A 24,108-nucleotide genomic window follows, 5' to 3' on the forward strand; every position below is an offset into this window, starting at 1 on the left:
GTGTATACTTTCTTTTGCCCGGCAGTTCAGTTTCTATGACACGGTGCCACGAGTGGTATCGACTCCATATCTACATGTATGATGAAATTGACTTACATACTCTTCACAGAACGAAGTGAGATTTTCCTCTTAACATCAAGCCTCGTTTTACCGTTCAAAATAAATTAATCCCTTTAAGGTTTCATTATGAGTGTCACTGGACGTCCGACAGTAGGCAATGTCACAAACGACGATGCACGAAACATACGATCCACTTGAGTAAAGTTATAATATTTCAATCAATACTTCGTTTGTCTGGATTCAATTCCTTGTAATGTTTCCAAAACGTTATGTTTTCTTCAATGGAATGTCAACGGAATCCAGTGCAATGTAACACAGCTGCACGTCTGAGTGATGCTTTGGAAACAAGAATTCATTATAGCGTGATAAACCCAATAAGACAACCATCTGGGTTTTACTGCCATCAATCAAAACAAGACCCTACAGTTAACACGATATGAAGATTAGGTGTTCCTTGGCAAATGACGCAGGTTTGAGTGGAATAAGTGGCTTGTGACTTGTTACTACACCCTCACATCTAATCATCAGTGTAGTCAGTGACGATATGACATTTTGCTGTCATGCACGTATACTCATTGAATTAAATAAATAATACATTTTTGTGGCATTAGGGAAGGTGAAACCATTTTAAACCTGCTCTTGTTGCAATATATTATTTGAACAACACATACATATGTACGTGAATGGAATTTTATGCTCCATTTTGGCAACAATCAAAGGTATCGAACCGGGATTTATGACCAGACAAGACCCGTGAAGATTCCGGGGTAGAATAGGTATTCAGCAACCCATGCTTGCCGTAAAAGGAGACTATGCTTGTCGTAAAAGGCGACTAACGGGATCGGGTGGTGAGGCTCGCTGACTTGGTTGATACATGTCATCGGTTCCAATTGCGTGGATCGATGCTCATGATATTAATCACTGGATTGTCTGGTCCAGACTCGATTATTTACAGACCGCCGTCATATAGCTAGAATAATGCTTAGTGCGGCGTTAAACAACAAACCAACCAACCAACCAAATATGACCAGACAAACGAACGCATTAACCACTAGGCTACCCTACCATCCATGAGATGTGAGCGAGGTTATCAATGAATATGGATAGCACAGGGCGTGTGTGAATTTGTGGTAACAGAAGAGTTTTTAATCACACCATTCAAAAGTAACTATATTCGCATGTTCAAATTTAAATTTATATGTTATTATTTAGTTCTGTCTCAGTTCTGATTGTACAGCCAAAGTACTCTTTAAGCTTACATATTGTGCAAATTATTTGACATTTTGTCACGCATTTTCATTATAAATAGTAATATTTGATGAGATGGAATTGGTTGAGTTAATAGACGAGGACCGACAATAAATTGACTTTCAAATCTTTCAGTTACATAATACAAATTTATTAAAACTTAAACTCGCCATCGTCATATAATAACTCTGGAGTCATCATCAAAGTCAAACTGGGTAGGAGCTGATCGGAAGATTGTGATAAGATCCCAGTCTGTGTAAGCCCCCATTTCATCTGCCTCGAGTACCTTCTCAGCTTACTGTTCGCCGGTAAAGTGGAGGATGTCGCTCCAAGACGTAATGAACCCTCGCTCTCTCTCTGAGTAGTGGGGTGAGCCAGAGCCGACGCCAAGATTGATAAGGCGCCGGGCCATAAAGCTTGCTTGGGTGCAATTGGCTATGGGTTACACCTCTTAGTGTGTGGTCTCGCGGCTCACACACGATGAGCAATTACATTTTTTAAAATTTAAATTTTCGATTTAAGTACCAGTTGCAATATCTCATTGTCCCGAGTTCGGAACGAGTTATCGGCCTTTGGTTTCGAGTCGAGTTCAAACCAGGATTGAATATCACATGATTGTAATGCGGTGAAAGCTGTTGTTCTGACAGTAGAAGCGTCGAAACATTCAATGTTTAGTCCTATCTAACATCCAAGCAAACTTTACTGTGTTACAATTAACTCATTCTTAGTTGATGCCGTATAAGATTCTTCTTGGCGAAGGTTACATCTTTATTGGAAGATGCTCATGAGGGCATCCCACAAGGCCGACCAGCTCGCTCTTCCAGTGTCAGAAGGTCCCAGTATCAAACCTCGACTAATATTATATTCCCTCACTTTAAACAAACATATTTGTTTATAGTGTGTTGATTTTATTTTGTGATGGCACTAATGATTTCGGGTCTTGTCCAGATATGTGTAATCTGTGTACCTGCATCACCTCGGGCTTTCCTTCCACATTAAGCTGACACGCTGTGATATAACTGCAAAACTGTTCAAAGCGGATTTTAACCAAACTCACCCAGTCACTAGCATATAATATACAATGAAACTCTGACAGTGGTGTTGCCTATGAAATCTTCCTGATTAACGAAACATTGTTACGGAGTTGTGTCTCTGTATACGTACACATATGTAGGCGTTCCAAACAATAATCTTCCGGAGGTGAGGTTTCCGGGATAACGAGGTCCGCAACAATGATGTCACTGTTCAGGTTGGTTTGTTTGTTGTTTAACGCCGCACTCAGCAATATGCCAGCTATATGACGGCGGTCTGTAAATAATCGAGTCTGGACCAGACAATCCAGTGATTGTTATCATGAGCATCGATCCACCCAATTGGGATCGATGACATGCATCAACAAAGGCAGCGAGCCTCACCACCCGATCCCGTTAGTCGCCTTTTACGACAAGCATAGTCTCCTTTTACGGCAAGCATGGGTTGCTGAAGACCTATTCAGGACACCTTCTCAGACATGTAGGGTGCCTGATTCGACAAGGTCCCAAACAATCTATTGCTTGTCAAAAGAGGCGACTGAATTGGAAAGCGTGATCAGGCTTGATGACTTGATGGATAGCGTGTCATTTTGCCTCGGGAGCGTCGAACATTGCTCATAATATCAACCACTAGTTTTGCTGGCTTCGACTGAACTTTTACAGGCCACCGTGAGAGATAGAATACTCCATAACCAGCTCTGTGTAGTGCTCAATTGTGATAGGGATACTGGGTATTTATACGTACATGTAAGTAATCCGTGCAGATCGCAACAACAGGAAGATTATCAAAGGCTGGCCACTGTGCATTAAAATGACAAGCCATCGACACAGTTATATATGCCATTTATTCGTATTCTGTTACAGGGGATATTGAAATGTATAAAATGATACAGTTTCAAGAAAACTCACTCTGAATATTTACAATGCATGAAGAATGATAAATTGATTAACAATATAAGACAACATGGAGGATTAACGTACAATGTTCCTATTGATATAAAGTATGGGTGATTGGGAGTAAAGGGCATAACAACACATTTCTGTTTATTCCTGAAAAGACGGGACGAGAATAAAAGACTAACAAAGAATATATGTTCTATAAATGTTATGTTTTTTTAAGTTTGTATTTAGAATGGACTACAACTTGAACGCACCAGGACACAACAAGCATGAATACAGGACACAACATTCAAAGAGAAAGGTCCATTTTAAAGTTGCAAATTACCGTGCTTGGAAAAGTTCATATTTCAATAAGTAAAGGGACATAATTAGATATAATTTAGTCCGAATTATATCAAAATATATTAAATTAGTTTTAGTCATCTAGGCATAGTTGAATTGATATGATGTGGTATATGTTGATTAAAAACACAAAGAAATTCTGTTATAAACATAACTTGAGACATTAATGGTAAAATTACTTTTCCAAATGGCACAAGAACGGAATATTTGACAACGGCAAAACGGGACTTTTTTAAAATTATGTAAACATCAACTAATTTCAAAAACTAATGAGAAACACAAACACAAACTAACACACACTTTGAAACATGCCACACCTAATAATGACGTTCAATTGAAGTATATTATTCTGACGAACGCATAAATTAAAAAAATAGAATCAATTCTCAGGCATTGAAAAGCAATTAATTTGTTGAATAGACATCCGATCATTCAAAACCATGAAATAGGGTTTCTTGTTAAAACCATCAAGATTCCAGACATTGTGACCTAACTGTTGGCAGACGGTACTTCCTGTGTCCTGGATATTTTGTCTTTTTATTTTATTGTCTCCTTTTAATTCCACAATGACATGGTAATTACAGAGGAAGAGCGTACATATATGTAGAAATGCAATCGAACAATATTTGAGATGTTTGCATCATGCTACATGAATCCTATCAACGTCTCTGGGATGAATACTTTTAAATGAAAAATAAACCACGAAATTAACAAGGATTGACCTGTTTCAATTTGTTAAAGAAATAGCAGAAAAGATTTAAACATTTAAAGATTCCAAAGTACTTGTCTATGATGTCAACATTGTGGTTAATGGGTGGAGAAAAAGAGGCATTAACGGATAGCAGAACAGACTTTACTTGTATTATGTCAACTTGTATCATGAAGATATGCATGATAACGGGAAAACGATACTATTTTGTAATAAATACAAGATGTCAAATCAATCGTCCTTATCTAAATCTGCAATTACAAATGAAAGGTTTAACATACCTTCTTGATGCAAGATGGATTATTTTGTAGGGAAGTCAAACCCCGATGCTCTGGTGTCGATAGTAAAAAAATAATTTGTCCTGTTTTACATGTTGTTTTGCAACCAGCTGATGATGGTGTCTTGATGAGTCTTCACCCAGTTGATGTTACTCTTGATGGTTTCCAGGGCCTGTTTCCGGGGTCTGTCGCCGGCACCAGCTTCAGGGTACTGCTTGAAAAATGCCTCGACCTGCAATATAAAGGTTAACAGTGCAAGATTTCAGCTTCCAGGAGAGATTTTATTTCATTGGATTCCAACAAGTCAACCTGAAGTGGGGCTCTATAAAACAAGGTTTTAATCGCTAGTGGGGCTCCATAAAGTAAAGTTTTAATCAGGGATGGATCTTCCTATAGCAAGATTTCAATTTGGGATGAAGTTTATTCAAGAAAGTTTTCAATGTGGGATAGGGATCGATAAGGCAAGGTTTCAATGTGGGGTGGGGTTCCATTAAGAAAGATAACAATCTTGAGTGGGGATCCATAAAGTAAGAATTCAGTGTGGGGTGGGATTCGATAAAGGATGATTTCAATCTGTGATGGGGCTCCATAAAGCAAGGTTTTAATCTGGCCAACTAGGTTTTATTTCAAGCTTAGTTATCGGGATAAAATGGCAAAGTATTTTCCTGGCTCAACGTGGGTAGTAATTATGCTGCAGAATTAGCAGCGACAGTTCTCATTACATAACTTGTAATATTTGAATTGATACGGGTTGAGTTTGCAGAAATGAAAATGGTTTCAATTTGCCGTTCAGGAATATATCAGTTCGAAATTAGCATAACAATTTTTAAATGGTGTTTTACTCTGGTATTTATATTTGTGGAAGTAATTATACGAATAATATTTTCTAAGACAAAAACATATATTTGGATAATAATAAAAATAACTATAACACATTTGTTAACATTTCATTTTGGGCGCTTCTTTAGTGAGTGAGTGAGTGAGTTGGGTTTAACGCCGCTTTTAACAGTATTCCAGTTATATCACGGCGTGTCAGCTTAACGTGGGAGGACGAGTATGGTGCTGACAAACCTAGAAACATAATCGGGGCGAACCGGGATTCGGACCCACAATCATAGGTTTCTGGCGTGCCCAAGGGACGCAACTCTGCACAGCGAATCGCGACGCCTTAGACGACTGGGCCACCCGTGCCTCCGGGCGCTTCTTTAAATTGAGAAAAGACTTGGTTGAGATACTGATCTGTCTTGTCCTCAAACCAATTTGAACAAAATATTTATGTTTGTAGTGTAACTTGTTAGTTTTATTTTCTGAGTGTATAACTTGTACAACGCCACTATTCATTTAGTACTTCAACGGTTATGAAAAATATAAGTGTCACTTTTGGACATACATCTTTTTGGACCGTGCATCATGTCAGCCATATGTTTATTTGCGTGGGACATAAATACTCAGTTTCTCGAGCGACAACATCAGGACTACAAGAAATCATGTATATCATGTTACTGCCATGTGAGGAAAATATCTTTTCTGTAGACTTTTCGTCTTATTCCACTGTTGTTCGCAAAAGAAATGTTGTTTACTTAAAGTTTGAAATCAAAATACGAAATGTATGACGTGTTTGAGATCTAGATTTAAACTCATGTGATACTACATGTATGTTAGTAATTTTGTTGCTGAAAAATAGCCTTAGGAAACAACTCATATGAGCGGAATTTGTTCTCATGTTTGTACAAACGCGAGCTCTATGCATGAAGACCCACGCCGGTATCTGTGTATTTTAATTAGCTCCACGGCATGTAGCAGTGTGATTAAATGACTAATACATGGGGAATTTGCACCATTTTAACAATGCAGAATGACAAAGGAGTCATTCCTTTGTAGGTATTGATGGTTTCTCAATTGACTCGAAAACATTTAATTGCCGTCTCATCTGTTTCATATTTAAATCTATGCATAAGGCTCTCCACAAATATTTATGACAAAAGAGATGGCTTCAACTTTCCAATTGTCAACTTTCGAGCAATATTCAAGCAGCTCCAGCCTTTGGTGTCAACACTTTACAACTTTTGAAGTACAATCGAACATGATCTTTCTACGAAAACTTCAAAGAGCGTCATACCATGTGCCACTCTTACTCAAATGTTGTTTTGTGGTAGACATGTGGGCATCTCCAAGGGTGACCAAAGCCATGTCCGATATAATTCCCTACTTGAATTTTTACCATATGTAGCCGTTCTTTTCAGGTAACAATCTACTTGCCTCTGTATGTGTTTGTGACTTGTGCCACCAGTGGGTACCTTTTTTCGTATCATCACTAGTTGATAGTAATTCATAAACACTTGCTTATGTTATGGTCGTAAAGGTACAATGGACTGCTTTTAGCAGAGCTTTCTTATGATTGTGGAAAGGTCTTTATATGTATAAATATATATTAGTTAAAACAAAAGTAACTAATAGTAAAAATGCTGATGAGAAATCATTCCGTCAAATAAAATGAAAATAGATAAACACACTGTGAAATGGCCAAATACCAACATATAAACTGAGGGGCAACAGAAACGTTACAACTCAGTTAAATCTATCATATGTTTGATTTTCAGTTGCAAATGTCTTAAGTTAGCGAAATTGTATAAAAAATGAACTCTACTGGCGATTAGTCAGCAATCAAAGAATCGACATTGTTACATTTCTTAAAAACATAATTTGATTTAAAACTTTAAATGAATATAAACATTGTGTTGCATGTTACACAACTGCTCATGGGTATCTTAGACATCTAATCTTTGAAAATCATTTTTTGTTACATTTAAAATAATATTAATTTGATTTAAAACTTTTAATAATTATAAACATTTTGTCGCATGTTACACAACTGCTGATGGGTATCTTTGACATGTTATCGTTGAAAATCAGATTTTTGGCACAAACACTTCAAAAATGGGAAGGGTCATGTGGTTGCAAATTCATTGCTTACCCCAGTCGTTTGAACCAATTTATTTTTACACAGAATTTCCCAGCTACAGATAACTTTTTACAAACTGTTGTAGGAAAGGGTGATGGTTAAAAAGACATAATCAAATTTAACAAGAGTTCTTTCAATTTTCAATTACAAAAAACCCGGCATACTTTCGTGTCCCTAAGTTTATGTTTCTTTATTAGTCATCGAAAGAATTGTGTACTGATGGACGTGTTTAAAGAAACACTGGGAAGATCAGCGAGTTAGGGTTGCAACTCACAAGGCACTTTGATTTGATATGCTGCATGTAATTTTATTATAAACTGCTTAATTTGAAACTGTTTTTATTCAGTTACAAATGCATGAACATAATTTTGTTATGCTGAGATTTGAAGAGATTGTGAATATGAAAAGTTACGACACCGAAATAATTGAATTGTGTGGATTTTATGAACGCTTCAATTTCTGTAATGACAATTTCTGCAGAGCAATGATAAGACACGGCGAGAAAGGAGGATAATTTATGAGTAACACAAAGTTTCGGAGTATATGCTTACTCCTTCATCAGGTGAATAGATCTACAGATCTATAGATTCACAAACGTGATACACTATAGTGATACACTTAAGGAAGCGAATTCATGGATGTCTACAGATCTACTCACCTGATGAAGTGGATGTCAACTTCTTTATTATGAGGAAGACAAGGTTTCGGAGTATGTAATTACTCCTTCCTCAGGTGAATAGATGTATAGACATCCATGAATTGTCTTCCTTATGTGTATCACTTCTAAATGCCTTTCAAAGACTTGAAGAGAGAAAGGTTTCACGCCGTGCTTGACAAAGCTGTCGGGCGGTTGACACTTAAGAACACCCCCTCACTACCGGCATCCAAGTTGGAATATCGTTTCACTTACTTCTGTCAGCTTAAACTCTGTGTTAAAATCTTTGATGATGTTTGGGATCATTCTACCGAACGACCGGGAGTACAGGGTGAATCTGCAAAAAAGTGAAATGTTACTCATTATGATAATTATTATGTTTGCATGTTTATTTGTTTGTTGTTTAAAGCTGGACTTCGCAATATTCCACTTATATGACGGCAGCGTGTGAATAATCGACTCTGGACCAGACAATCGATTTTGTGAGCAACCACTAAAAACCGTCAGTGTAGGCTGACATGATCAACCAAGTTTCCGAGCCTGACCACCCTGTCCATTTGGACGCCTCTAACGACCAACATAGGCATCAGGCGCAATTCTAACGCGGAATCCCCACAGGGCAATAATTATAATGGGTGAGTTGTGTTTAACGCCGCTTTTAACAGTATTCCCGTTATATCACGGCGTGTCAGCTTAAGGTGGAAGGAAAGCCGAAGTGATGCAGGTTTCAGACGTTTACCACTTCGGTGAAACCCACGAGCCCGGGTATAGTGCTGACAAACCTAGAAACATAATCGGGGCGAACCGGGATTCGAACCCACAATCATAGGTTTCTGGCGTGCCCAGGGGACGCGACTCTGCACGGCGAATCGCGGCGCCTTAGACGACTGGGCCACCCGTGCCCCCCAATAATTATAATGACACTGAGGATATTGGGGTAAAAAAGACCGATATCGAATAATGTACTTGCTGCAGACGAAACACTGCATATAAGAACAGAACTGGTGTTCCGGAACATTTTTCTCTTGACGAGAGACAACCATAAAATCAACAAAATAAACTAACACTTTAATAATCCTCAGTTTCAATCAACTTGTCCCACGATAAAATAGTATTCAGACTCGATCGTTTAAAGGCCGCCCTCGTATGGCAGGAATTAGGAAACAGACACACACTTACCTCTTTTATACACACTGTGTGAGTGACTGAACACCTGGTGTCATCACTGATTTTAAGTGAACCATTCACATAATTTTCTTCACTATTTTGCCATTTACGCCCAGTGGAATCTGTTCAGCAGATACCCGGGACTGATTATTTTCTGGAGTTGACGTTGATGTTTTGAATTAATAAATTTCTTGACAAATGTCCCGGCGGTGTTCTTTTCGTTTGCAACAACACTATTTAACTACCTATTCATAACAATATACACATCCGTACTCCCGTCTCCTCGACACCTTCCTCGACATCTGAAATCCGCCTTAGTAAAATATCTCAAGATGTAACAGTTGCGTCCCTTTAAAAAGGTAGCCCATTTCCCATTGCTGTGGTGTACTGATCTATACTCACCGACAAAAGATACGCCAAAGCCATACATATGGGTTAATATATGAAGAATTACTCATATTCAAGAAATATTAGATTTGTTCGATGCACAAACGAACACACTGTTATGTTGTGTGAACAGACGCTCATGAACGCATCACATGAAAGTGTGACGAGGATTAGCGTGTAAAGTTTGTAAATCACGTGCATCATGTCGTGATGAGACTAAAAACACTCCCTAGCAACACTTGACTTTTCGTTTTGTCATTAAGGGTACACATTGGACAAATCTCTTCTTAGAGTTCATACTTCTCTATATGTTTCCATGGTTCGCATTTCTTTTGGCGGTGAGTATATTTGGGAGTGAATGAGCGAGTATGGTTTAACGCTGCTTTTAGCAATATTCCCGCAACAATACAGCGGAGGTAACCAGAAATGCGCTTTACGCATTGTACCAATGTACGGAATCCAATCCGGGCCTTGCGTGGGTCATCATCATCATCGTCATTATTCTCATCCTAGTTATCATCATCGTCATTATTCTCATCCTAGTTATCATCATCGTCATTATTCTCATCCTAGTTATCATCATCGTCATCATTCTCATCCTAGTTATCATCATCGTCATTATTCTCATCCTAGTTTTCACCATCGTCATTATTCTCCTCCTAGTTATCATCATCGTCATTATTCGCATCCTAGTTATCATCATCGTCATTATTCTCATCCTAGTTATCATCATCGTCATTATTCTCATCCTAGTTATCATCATCGTCATTATTCTCCTCCTAGTTATCATCTTCGTCATTATTCTCATCCTAGTTTTCACCATCGTCATTATTCTCCTCCTAGTTATCATCATCGTCATCATTCTCATCCTAGTTATCATCATCGTCATTATTCTCATCCTAGTCATCATCATCGTCATTATTCTCATCCTAGTCATCATCATCGTCATTATTCTCATCCTAGTCATCATCATCGTCATTATTCTCATCCTAGTTATCATCATCGTCATTATTCTCATCCTAGTTATCATCATCGTCATTATTCTCATCCTAGTTATCATCATCGTCATTATTCTCATCCTAGTTATCATCATCGTCATCATTCTCATCCTAGTCATCATCATCGTCATCATTCTCATCCTAGTTATCATCATCTCCACCACGTGTGACGTGTCTCACGTTACCTGCCCAACAGCTCCTCGTAGTTTTCTCTGGCCCAGTTCCATATGATGCTGTTACCGACAGGGTTGAGGTTGACGTAGCTCATGACGGAGAAGAAATCCTGCTGGCGGACCATACTCTCGTTCTTTGCATAGTCCAGGTACCTGAGGTCAACAACGTCATCAGTAGATCGCAATTCACAATGCATGTTCACTAACGTTACATTGTCTGCCAAGCGGTGTAAACCTACAGTAAATACCTAGTGCAATAATGAGTGAATGTAGAGTTAGTAAGTGACTTTTGTGGTTTGAATTATATCATGGCTCGTCAACTTAAGTTAGTTATGGATGGTGTTGACGTTACCACTTCCGTCAAACCCACAAATCGTAATGAGGACGTATCTAGGATTCGTACACACGATCAAAGGATACTGTCACGTCACAGGGACGCAACTCTGCACTCCGCTTTATGTTATGGTGAAATTCAATTCTCGGATTACGAGAAAATGAGCTTAAGATGCCTTTGCATCATTTAAGTCAGTAATATCCATGGAACAGGATATACAAGTTTAATTATTTCTCAGCCGTTGGGTTACGGTGAAACCCCATTGCTCTCCAGCGATAACTCCATATGGCAAACGTTCCTTTTCATACTCAGCGGTCATTGCCTGGAACAATCTACCACAACACCTCCGTGACTGCAGTGAACTTTCTACTTTCCTATCTCTTCAGATTAACTGTCTACCAAATGACTTCTGTTATGCGCTTTGACCATGCACTATGCATGGATATATGCGCTATACAAATGGACTATTATTATTTACAGATTAAAATATGTCCGAGGCTGTATACGGGCCTATCCCAAAGGATTTTGTATTTATCATTTTCCATGACGCCCTCTATATATTCCGTGTCGTACCATGGATTAACCACAAGCATGGCGACGACGGTAATAAAATGATCGAGCCACCCCTTCATGTCGCTTAAGATACCGTGTCTGTGCCAAAGCTGGGCATCCACTCACAATGTGTTGGGCAGTCTCATTAAATTCATTACATAATGATGTCATATTTACATTTTGATACAAAATCACACATTGACGGTTTCGAGTTGGAAGTGACTGGTCTTGAGCAGATAACAGAAAGCCTCCTATTTCACTTTTCAGGCCAGACGACTTCATCCAAGCGAAGGACTCTGCAGGATTGCTGATCCTCTCAACACACTGCACATAAACTCGATGCAGTGGTCGTTCAGAAAGCCTCTCCTTGAAAAATTGAGTCTGGGCCGATTTGATATCGCACTTCGCTTGGTTGACACTCATTTCTGTACCGTCCAGCAGTACAGAACAATCAACAAAATCAACACCGACATTGAGATAATGTCCCACATCCTTGGCTCGTTTTAGAAAACTGAATGCCTAATTGTCATCATGAGTCTTGACATACTTCACAAGAGGATCATCAGACAAATAAATGTGTGCAAAAGTGCTCCAAAAAATTAATATTATTATTTTAAGGTATACCTGTGGAGCAGCCACACTGTTCTGGTCTGAGCCAAAGCGTACAGGAAGTTGACTCGCTCCTGCGGCACCGACTCAGTCTGGTACTTCTTCCACATCTTGTCCCAATCAGCGGCACTTCCGGAACTGCGCATGCCGTATTTGTAGACACGAGGACGAAGATTGGGAGATATCCTGTATTGGCAAATAGTGGACTGTCAAGAGTTTGGCTATTCCCTGATAAAACCATGAGGCAAAAGAAGTGATAATGAATTTAGATTATAAAAATGCCATTATGTTATTAATTGAATATTGTAAAGTACGGCAGGTCTTGCGGTAGGTCTTGAGGTCTCCTTTGTGAAATCCGTATCTGATGATATGCAAGCATATATCTCTACATGTCGTCCCATAGACATCTTGGAGTAGGCGGAGAACAGGTCATGAACCCAAAAGCTGCAAGTGCTTTCGTTTTATAGTTATTTCAACAGTCTGAAGCAAAGAATGTTCTGGGTCAAACCCCCATACCCCCAAGGGGGCCTAGGGGGTATTTTTGACCCGGAGGAAATTGGGAGGGGGGACAGGTCTTGGGTTGGCCGTAGGGGAATATGCCTAGACCGCGTAACTGCAGCATATCCTTTACTGGAGCACACATACTATATTGATAACTGCTTTCTCAAATCCAGACAGTAGTCCATACTTACTCCACGCCATTATCTAGCCAGTTCCTAAACTTGGCAGTGGCATTACCAAGACATTCTACATCGCCGTGTCCACACGCAAGTTCAATAAGGTTTCTTCTCATTAACCTGTAAAAGTATAAATGATATGTAAAATACAATATTGTGTCAACCATTACCGTAACGTGATGTGTGTCAGGAAACCATAAAACGATTGCAGGCATTCATATACCGTCGGAAAAATCATAAGGAGAATATTTGTTAGTTATTGATGTATATCTTCTGAGATCTCTCGGTCGGTCAGAGCATAGTGTTCGACACACAATAATATATCGTCGGATGAGTCGTTACAGGTTTATACAGAGTATATGTGTGTCTTTGCGATAGACATAGTGGTATCACAACGTGAGTGTGTGAATGAATACTGTTTGACGCTGCAGTTGAGTCTTGTTCCGACAAAGCAGTGATTGAGCGCACGTTCCACGTCATCGAGGTACGATGTCACATCGGAAGCTCAATGAAATCACCCAGTTAAATTAGAGGTGGGAGTGTGAAGTGATCGAAATTGTGAACAGTTGTGCATTACGTTTTAATTACAACCAGCATGGTAGGGACGAACATTTTCTGTATTTGTCAAACAGTGGCTGTACAAGAACAGGTGCGTCATGTGTCTTACTTAGAGAGATGGTTGCCTGTGTCTTCCCATCCTAGTCGGGCGAGGGCTGGGTTTACTTTGGCCAACACGTATTGCTGTAGGGGAAACATGAATTGCATTTGGATGTGCGTTGACAATTCAACATTTACAATAATGTATACGTAGCTTACAAAGATGTAATAAACATGCGAATATTATTGACCTCAAGACCGACGAACTGCTCAAATTGAGATCACATATACTAGATCGATTTTGTATTTGGTAGACCACTGGAGTGAATTATTGATAAAATGATATTTAATGTCGCATTCAGCAATATTCAGCCAACATCAACCATTAATCGAGTCTGGACCAGGCAAAGTGAAAAACATGTTCAGTCATCCACGAAACCTGGGTACGATGGTACACAACCAGACTACTGGGTCCCAAGAACAGTAGGCTCTCGACCCTCGAAGATTCGGGTTAGAATAGGTCTTCATCAACCCATGCTTGCCGTATCAGGTGTTCAGGCTAGCTGACTTGGTCATCGTATCCAAATTAAGTGGCTGGATGCTCATGATGTCAATCACTGAATTGTCTGGTTCAGATGCGATTATTTACAGACCGCCGTCATACAGTGGCAAGGCTTTCACAACAAAATGATGTACTTGAAGCTAATGTTGGCATGTAGTAGGTCACCTACCCTCCACAGGCCAAAGCTGCCCCCGCTCCTGAACATCTTGGTGATATAGGCCATGCCGGTGTAAGCGCTCTCCCAGGGGATGTGATTAGTCTCCTTGTCGAGGTATGTCGTCATATGTAGAGCTACGTCGTAATTTAGGAGGCCCGCACGTGCAAGATTCAGCGCGTCGTTAATGAAGGCAGATCTGTCGGCGACGGAGATTGGGAAGTTCTGGAATAAGCAAAATATGTCATAAATAAGTTTTAATATGTTTATATTTGAGTCTGTACAATGTCATTTGTCATCCTTTTGTACAATGCATATACATGTCTGTATAATGGAAGTTTGTTCGCAAGGGAATAGATATATGCCACTAATAAAGTTAAGGACCACTGGATTCTCTTTAATTAATATACAGTAAACTACGGTTATAACGAACTCAAAGGGACCACCCATTTTAGTTCGTAATAACCGAAGTTCGTTATAAGCATATATACAGCATATATGCAACACATGGCCGGGGCTAACAAGTAAATTCGTTATATCGGTCAGTTTGTTATAAGCGTAGTTTACTGTAGTTGATCTGTCATGCCATGACAGATTAACTGTAGTAATATGTAATAATCGGGTGGTCCTTAACTATGGTTGTATAGCATATGACACATGTATGACTTCAAGTTCTTACACTTGAAAAACACTTTTCTTGTTCCTCTTTATGTCTATGTAGTAGACCTAATATACTTTAGGCAAAGCATGTTTGTCTGTACTGATTGTATTAACGTTGAAGTTGTTTCTGTGTCAGAAGTAACAGTGGCACTGTTTGGCCAAATGGTCTGCAGACCGTAATTTCCAGCAATGGCCGGATTGTCATGGATATTTTGTATTAAGATTGAGTTGCTAAGATGTAATTTTGAGGATTGAAACAAAGAATCTGATCTCACAGAGGGGTTGCTTGTAGCCAGGACGGTGGCAAACCTTCTCCAGATGGCATCAGGGTAGGTAACTCTGTAGAAACCAGTCTGGTTGACGTTGAATTTGATCCATTGAGACGCATCTGTCATATCGACGTTAACATCCAGTGTTTCAACTGCAATGATAATACGCGTGTAATAGCTTCGCCGCCGACAATTGTGGAACACTGTCAACTATGCATTAAAACCAATATTTATTGAATATAACAAAAACATGCAATTATCATAGTGACTATCAAAACGAGGGGATTAACATTGATGTTGACCTTACTTTAGTCAAATACTGTAGTATTAATGAATTACGAGGCAATAGGAAGACGTAGATGTTCACCACTTTTGTGAAACCCAGTGGTCGAAGGCTCCTCAAATGGATTTGACGCACCGCCAACTGTCTTGAATGTCTTGTCGTAGATTTCAATCCAAGATGCTCCCCGTTTGTGACCCAGTGGTCGAAGGCTCCACAAATCCCTGAAGTGCCAGCTTTCTTGAATCTCTTGTCGTAGGTTTCAGTTCAAGATGCTCCCCGTTTGTGGCCTGTGGTTCGTCAGCACCCAAACCATTCTCGTGGTGTGACCTCACGACCAGCACCTATTTGTGATTTCCTCGTATTCTCTCCACAACCCCTCCCCCACTTTACTCACTCACTCCACCAGGGGCTTCTGATCAAATAACATAACACTCAACATACAGGGTACGTGATAGAGGTCTCCTACCGTCAGTCATATCCATTATGTGGGTCCCTGTTGTTCCACTCGAGGTGATGTAACTCAGGGAGATGTACCATTTATACCTGAAGAACAACACATTTGACATTATTTTACTTTTGAAACTACTATTTGTAAAATAAACTGTTTTTTTTGCATGAAACTGCAATCGAGCTGTAATAAATCCGGGCATGTATCATTCCACTTACCACTTACCACTTTTAAAGTGTATATAAATGTAACTGAATCTCTCTCCACTCGACCTAAAAACGATCTTTTAAAGGGCATTTGAAATCTTAAATTAGTTTTAAATATGCAAATGGATAATAATGTGACGTACCACTCATCGGGATCAGAAAGACCCCAGCAATTTCAAATGATGTTTGCTTTCGGTCGAAATTTACCTTTCCAAAAATGTGTGTGCCATTATAAACTAAGTCTCAGTTAATATTGGGAAGAACTCAAACAAAGACTAACCTCAGTAATATTTCATAAATGATATTCCACAAGTCAATGAGGTATTAACATCTGATAATATAAATACACAATACAGATAAATCTTGAAGCTATTCACGTCATCATATTTGAACATTGTTCCGTTATCACATTTGGAAAACAATTAATAGGTTTGGAATGACTCTGCAACTGATATTCTACACCTGCCTTATTGCATAGATGCAATGAATATAATTGCACCCTGTAGACAAACTAGTACTGAAGGTACCACACAACTCTACGACAGTGGTAGGATGACATTAAACACAGTTAGACCGTCACAATTTATCAGATACAGTAGAACACGTTGATCTTAACAACATCGTTCTTCGTGAAAGTTCCTTCATGATCGAATATGTTGTAAAAAATAAATTGCAAGTGATTCTGTGGCAGTTGATTGGCTAACCAAACAATCTTATTTGCGTTTGTTTCCATAAACTGAAAACAATTTAAGCCCCGCCCACTAACGGACTACTATTTCCTGATTGGCTGATAATAGAATGAGCAGGGGCTGTGTTCATTATTGTGCCGAATGATGTCACTGATTTCGTATTGTCGAAGACAGCATTTTGTGCGTAATGATTAAATAAGAAGTCTGTGAAGTTAGTATTGGTGACATGTTTATTTATGTGGAGTGACTTCATTGTGTTTCTGCGTTCATGGAGGTATGAACTTTAAGAGGAATGTTCACACTGTGTTCACACTGATTTACACTGTGCACACACCGGTTATTACGTTTTTACCCCATAACCACAAAAGCATATTGAAGTCAATTACAAAAAAAATCCTTTGTAATATATATTCCTGAAAAACGGGGTCCGGATTTGCGAGGTTTCACTGTACATGTTTCGGTGATATTTACTTGAACTCCGACTCGTCCACATCATACACAGCATTTGGGTCAGAGAGGTAACGTTTCTGTACGGCTCTCACAGTCGTGCCCCCGCTTGACGACGGCTGGAACGTCACGTTGACGTAAGGAAGCCCCATCTGACGTGTCCACGTGTCCATAATATGCTTAACATCCGGGGCTCCTGGAACCTGGTAAATGTCAACCATTGTCAACTATCATTTTCATGTTATTTTTAACTTTGTTTCTTGTTTAACATCGTACTCTGGCAATGTTCCAGCTTTATGACGACCGTTTGTTAATAATCGAGTCTGGACCAGACAATCCAGTGATTGACATCATGAGCATCGATCTACGCAAATGAGATACAAAGGCATCCATCAGACAGATCACCGAACCCTTTAGTCGCCTCTTGCGACCAATAATGCTGAAGACCAATTCTAACCCAGACCTCCAAGGGTGTAATTCTACTTGGTATGTTAATGTGGTCTAAGAAAACGACTATTCACTGTCTTCAGACTAAGCTTTCTTTCTCAATATGTTCTTCGACGGATGACCCGGTCACCGCAATTCGCTGTTCAGATTTGCGTGCATTAACAGAAACCTTATAATCATGGGTTCGAAGTCCTCTTCGATCTAAACCTAATTATCATGGGTTCGAATCCCGGTTCGACCTGATCATGTTCTAGCTTTGTCAGTGCCTTTCCAGCGCTCATGGGTTTCACAAATGGTACACATCTTCAGAACACCTGCACATTGATTTGGGAGAAAAAAACAGCAGTGATGCAGATCTTCTAGAGATATGTACCACCTCGGTGAAATGGTGAAACCCACGAGCGCGGGAATGGCTGACACGCCGTGATATATTTGAAATACTGTTCAAGCGGCGTTAAACCCAACCTAGTTAGTCTCTCACTCACCTTCAGGTGAGGGTACTATAGCTTTGTACTATATCTTTGGTGCTAGGAATTCTATCCTATTCGTATATTGAACAAAACGTATAAGTTCCTTACAACAAAATAGGACTTTCCAAATGTATATATAAACATTTCAGTGTCTCTCGTGGCTTACACAGACCTATATGATGAAACTGAGCCATCATGTACAGGGACAGGTCTCATTCCTCAAGTGCATACCATTTTATGGGATTGTGTTATGAAGTAAAGTGGTAGAAGTAAAGTAAAATATAACATACAAGCGAGAGATCAAATCACATGAGAACCACAGTAACATCAAGTATCAAAATACTAAAAACACATTATTCTCGGGTCGAGTTTCAGCTCGATGAGACCGTATAGCTAATTAACTGTTTGATAATACTAAAACCTTCACATAATGACTGCCCCTTACAGAACATTATGACGAGCGGTCGCGAATGTATACAGTAAGACATCAGTTACCTCCCCTAGGGATTGCCACAAATCGTCTGTCTTAGCGTTGCCCCATTCATACTTCTTCAAATATTGCTGAAATGAAAGCAAACACCATGGCTTAATTTCTAATTCATGTACGTGTGCACATATACCATTCGAAGGGTATCAAAATACTCTATTATGGGTATAGTAGTATTACCGGTTGTTGCTCAGTGTACGTGTGAGTGTGTATGGTGTTACGCCGCTTTTAGCAATATTCCAGCAATAATAACGACGACAGACACCATATATGGGCTTTACACATTGTACCAATTGTTGGGAATCGAACCCGGGTCTTCGGCGTAACGAGCGAACGCTTTAACCACAAGGCTACCCCACCGCCCCCTCAGTGCACGAACCATGACAGGTACATTCATGTCAATATTCTAATACAACACACGTGTTAACGTAGATATTCCTGGAATGATGGAACGAGGAATGATACTATTAATAATAGAGACATTGATAGCAGCTCACACATGTGATGTTCATTTTACGTGGGTAATGATCGTTACGAGTAATGAGAGGGTATGGTAATTAGCCAGTTTCTTGATTGGAGCGCTGCCAAGCCAAAGATCTGATAGTTTTCTGTCGCCAGCACTTACTGCGATTCCCTCGAAGAATTTGTCCTTCCCCATTATAGACTGTAACATCGCTATAACGGCAGCGCCCTGTGAAGAGATTACATAAAAATATGTACCACCAAAATATGTATAAGGATAACATGATGTTTAATCTAATTAAAATCGGATGTTTGACTCCGTTAAATAACGCCGATGTAAAGGGTTTGATTTTTAGAAGATTGCCGCGATTTTCTTCAGTGTCGTAGAACCCAGAGAAAAGAACAACTTAAGGGTTTAAACTTGTGTGTTTATATGCTATGTGTAGTTCATCTTTACTTGAAATGAAGCTGAGTGGTCGGCCCAGAGGCTATATCGAAACCTCATGACAGCATTCCTAATCACAATCAGTTCCTTAAGTGGATACATATTAGTGAGTGAGTTTGATTTTACCCCGCTTTTAGCAATATTCCAGCAATATCACGAACTTGTGTTGATATTGGTGTTACAATTTAAGGCGACAGGTGAAATTGGGTTAAACGTCGTATTCAATATTATTTCACTTAAGAAAGCGAAGTGCTTGCAAGCGCGTGCGTGCGCGCGAGTGTGTGTGTATTGCCTGTATTAGTCCGAACTTATGCCGGTTTTATTGTGCTAGCCCCCTGAGATACCGCGTCCCAACTTAACATGGAAATCCAACTCAGACACAGTATACTGGCTCCGAGCCGACCAGTCCTAGTTTTATTCCCTCAATGCCGACCGTCAGGCTCGGTAACAACAAGTACCATCTTATAACGTCTCATCGAACCACCAACTTTCCACTCTCCGACCAGACGCTCTATACACTAGACCACGGAGGCGGTGTATAATTAAAGGGGTGCTAGGCCAGGACATATTAGTTTGATTCAAGTTATTCTGAACACTTTTTGGATTCGCGCAGTACACAGAGGCAGCGCTCTGGCTGACACACATGGTATGAAACACAACGTTCAGAATTATACTCTAATATCTCATTCATACATCCACTTAATATCTCATTTACACTTTCACTTGACCCGTGAAGATCTGGGTAAGAATAGCTCTTCAGCAACCCATGCTTTCCCGTAAAAGGCGACAATGCTAGTCGTAAGAGGCGACTAACGGGATCGAGTGGTCAGGCTATCTCACTTGGTTGATGCGTGTCATCGTATCCTAATTGCGTAAATCTCATGATATCAATCACTGGATTGTCTGGTCCAGACTCGATTATTCACAGACCTCCGTCAAAGAGCTGGAACATTGCCGAGTGCGGCATTACACAACACACAAACAAACAAACAAACAAACGTTCACTTATCTCACTCACACATTCACTTAATATCACACTCACACATCAACTTAATATATCTCATTCACCCGTTCACTTAATATCTCACCAACCCATCAACTTTATATCTCACTCACCAATCAACTTAATATCTCATTCACACATCCACATAATATCTCACTCACACTTCCACTTAATATCTCACTCACATATTCACGTTATATCTCACTCATACATCAACGTAATATCTCACTCTCAGATCCACTTAATATCGCACTCATTCATCCACTTAATATCTCACTCACACTTTCGCGTAATATCTCATATATTCACTTGATATCTCACTCACACATCCACTTGCACTCACACTTCCACTTAATATCTCACTCACACTTTCACTTAACATCTCACTCATACACCCACTTAATATCTCACTCATACATCCACGTAATATCTCACTCATACATCCACTTAATATCGCACTCACACATCCACTTAATATCTCACTCATATATCCACTTAATTTCTCACTCACATTTCCTCTTGATATCTCACTCATACATCCACTTGATATCTCATTCACACATCCACGTAATATCTCACCCACACATCCACTTAATATCTCACTCATCACTTTGCACCTTTCGTATTGTTATTTTTTATATATTAATTGCACTGACGTTTCTTCTCATTAGCTTTCTATGAATGCCAAAACGCATCGCCTCAGTTTTACAGGGAAGTTCACTTTAGTTAGAAAGGGAAACTTATACATATTTGCATTCTTAGTTATAACATACAAAGCTAGCATGTCACGTTAACCTTCAGAAGCAACGTTTTCCACTGCGGACAGCTTGGGAAAAGATGGAAATACACATTGCTGTAGAAAGTATTTATGTCATCATGTAAAAACTAATAAGGTCTTGTCTGATCTTTCTGTCATGCATCAAATTCTTGAAATCAATTTTTTGCTTTGATAACACAGTGCACAGCTGCAGCTGAGATGTTCTTTGATAAAAACGATAATTAGTTTCATTGATTCTGAGATTAAAAAAGCAGTGTGGAAATTAATTAACTCAATGAGCTCATGGTATGATAGCCAGCATACACTTTTGAAACGGGTGACGTATTAATTAAGATACACATTGTTAAGTCTATTCTGTGAGCACCTAATCTCAATAACCAGCGTTCTCCGGCGCATCGCATCGTTAAGCAGAGTTGCATCCCTTATGTAAGTTTGGATGCGCTGGTGGTTTGAACCATTCGGTGTTTAGGTTTTCCTTCCACGTATAGCTGCGCTGCAGTGGCATAGCAGCGTTAATCCAAACATGTCCCTCACCTTGCTGTATGAGATGCTGTCAAAAACGGCGTTGATTTCCGTGGGCTTATACACTGGGACGACAATCGGATGCGACTCCACCCCAGCATCCGTCACCATCACAGGCTGTAGATCCTCGATGCCGAACTGGGACATCTGGACAGAAGATCATGTCATAGATAGTACACATTGATCGAAGTCGACTATTTGTGCCATTGGAAGTAACCACAGTAAAGTTACTTATAGTTACATAACTAACTTATTTTGACACTTGTTTGACGGCGTTGCTGTCAATGATCCCTCCATCAAATGACACCACACACTGTTGCTTATGAACTATGTCTTTTGTTGTTAAACATCTTTTCGAAAACTTTACACAAAAAACTGTTGTTCCTTGCGTGATTGGGTCTTGGATTTGTGTATAGAAAATCAAAACGATGACTGTCTCTGTACCAAGCTATACAAGAGATATATGGATTTTCCCATCGTGAATTTCCCTTTAGATCGCGCAATACACCATCAGCACCAGCTTATAGTGTCTACATTTCTCAACTGCTTAGGTACTTTAGAGCGTGTACATTCTATTCCAATTTAATAAAAATACACCTTCTGTATACAGCTGAGATGTCTCCTTGAAAAGCCTAGAAATATTATGGAAGGATTTACTAAATATGACACGTCATTTGTCAACAAGTTACTGTCCCTTGCTATGACTTATACACACCTCCTTGCTCAGCGGCACGCAACTTCGACATGGAGGGGGAACATGTTTTCCCTCCACGCGAACACCTAATACTCTTTCTGTCAGTGATAACACAACAATCTTCCATATTATCATATGCCTTACTTACTTACGAGCTAACGCTTATAATATATATATATATCATGATATCATGATGAAAGAAAGATTACGAGGGGAAATATGCCTGCTTCTGCGTGTATGATTTTGTTACAGTGTATTGTAAATTTAATTAGGAAAAATATAATAATTAGTCTAAAAGTGTAAGGTTACAAAAGGACTATGCCAATCCGTGCATTATTTTTACGCCCAGTGGAAACTGTTTCGTTGGAATATCGAATATTCTCTAGATAAGGTTTTAGATGTTCAGAGGACTAAGGCGCTACACGTAGCGTTGTGAATGAGAGGGAATCCACGATTAAACTTAAGATCCTTTGTTTGTCAGCCCTCGGGTTCATCAAACGGGTAAACTCCCGACACCTGTATTATGTTATCAATCCACATTAACCTAACCTTAACCTAACACGCCATATCCCTTAAATACTGTTACAAGATGCGTTAATCCCACATCACTCATTGAGGGATGCGTCACATACTGACCATGTCCCAGTCCTGCTCGTACGTGTCCACTCCCAGGTATTCCATGAAGCTGGCGAAGCCTTCGTTGAGCCACAGGTCATCCCACCAGTCCATCGTCACGATGTTCCCGAACCACTAACATGGAAAAGGTTACAGACACTGTCAGACACGTACAGCTAATCTCTGCAGGTAGCAGTGAGATTGGCCGGTTGAACAACATAACACATCATCTCTTTGGATATACAAACAGTAAATGCCCGGAAAGAATCCAGAATGTCAGGGTCCAGATTAACAGGACGTGATTGTGTAGAGAATTTGAACGACATGCTGGTTGATGGTGTTATACAGTAAAGTGCGGTTATAACGAACTCAAAGGGACTACTAATTTTAGTTCGTTATAACCGTAGTTCGAATTCGTTATAAGCATATATACAGCATAACTAGAGCAAAATAGTCGGGACAAAAAAAGTATGTTCGTTATATCCGTCAGTTCGTTATAACCATATTTTACTGTAGTAATCCGGTCTACTTGCTTCTTCCCTTTACTCAAATGGGCACTCACTCACTCACTCATCCACATCTTGACGTTACATTCAATCTCTCTACTTGCCTTGTATTACAATATGGTGATGACCTTTCCCAATAATATGTAGATATTTCGACACGTTGGCCTTCAGGAGGTGAGGTGAGGTGAAATGGGGATTTACGTTGGCCTGTTGGAGTACTATAGATACTATATCTTTAATGAAAATATTTTCGAAAGAAATTAAAAATGTCCAACAAAATGC

General features: G+C 39.6%; 1 protein-coding gene across 1 annotated transcript in view; it reads right to left on the bottom strand.

Annotated features, from left to right (window-relative positions):
* Window positions 1-3,165: 3,165 nt before the first annotated feature.
* LOC124132780 (glutamyl aminopeptidase-like) overlaps window positions 3,166-24,108 on the bottom strand; it is a 42,391-nt gene continuing 21,448 nt past the window's right edge. The window contains exons 6-19 of the mRNA XM_046496903.2: window positions 23,342-23,455; window positions 22,024-22,158; window positions 19,427-19,492; window positions 18,810-18,875; window positions 17,422-17,600; window positions 16,074-16,150; window positions 15,331-15,476; window positions 14,411-14,620; window positions 13,750-13,823; window positions 13,098-13,202; window positions 12,421-12,591; window positions 10,923-11,063; window positions 8,441-8,522; window positions 3,166-4,800 (exon numbers count right to left, since the gene is read on the bottom strand). Coding sequence (XP_046352859.2) covers window positions 4,657-4,800; window positions 8,441-8,522; window positions 10,923-11,063; window positions 12,421-12,591; window positions 13,098-13,202; window positions 13,750-13,823; window positions 14,411-14,620; window positions 15,331-15,476; window positions 16,074-16,150; window positions 17,422-17,600; window positions 18,810-18,875; window positions 19,427-19,492; window positions 22,024-22,158; window positions 23,342-23,455 — 1,710 coding nt within the window. The 3' untranslated portion in view covers window positions 3,166-4,656. The remainder of the gene's footprint in view (window positions 4,801-8,440; window positions 8,523-10,922; window positions 11,064-12,420; window positions 12,592-13,097; window positions 13,203-13,749; window positions 13,824-14,410; window positions 14,621-15,330; window positions 15,477-16,073; window positions 16,151-17,421; window positions 17,601-18,809; window positions 18,876-19,426; window positions 19,493-22,023; window positions 22,159-23,341; window positions 23,456-24,108) is intronic.

The sequence above is a fragment of the Haliotis rufescens genome, unplaced genomic scaffold (genome assembly GCF_023055435.1).
Source record: "Haliotis rufescens isolate VD_foot unplaced genomic scaffold, xgHalRufe1.0.p SCAF_11, whole genome shotgun sequence".
Taxonomy (NCBI): domain Eukaryota; kingdom Metazoa; phylum Mollusca; class Gastropoda; order Lepetellida; family Haliotidae; genus Haliotis; species Haliotis rufescens.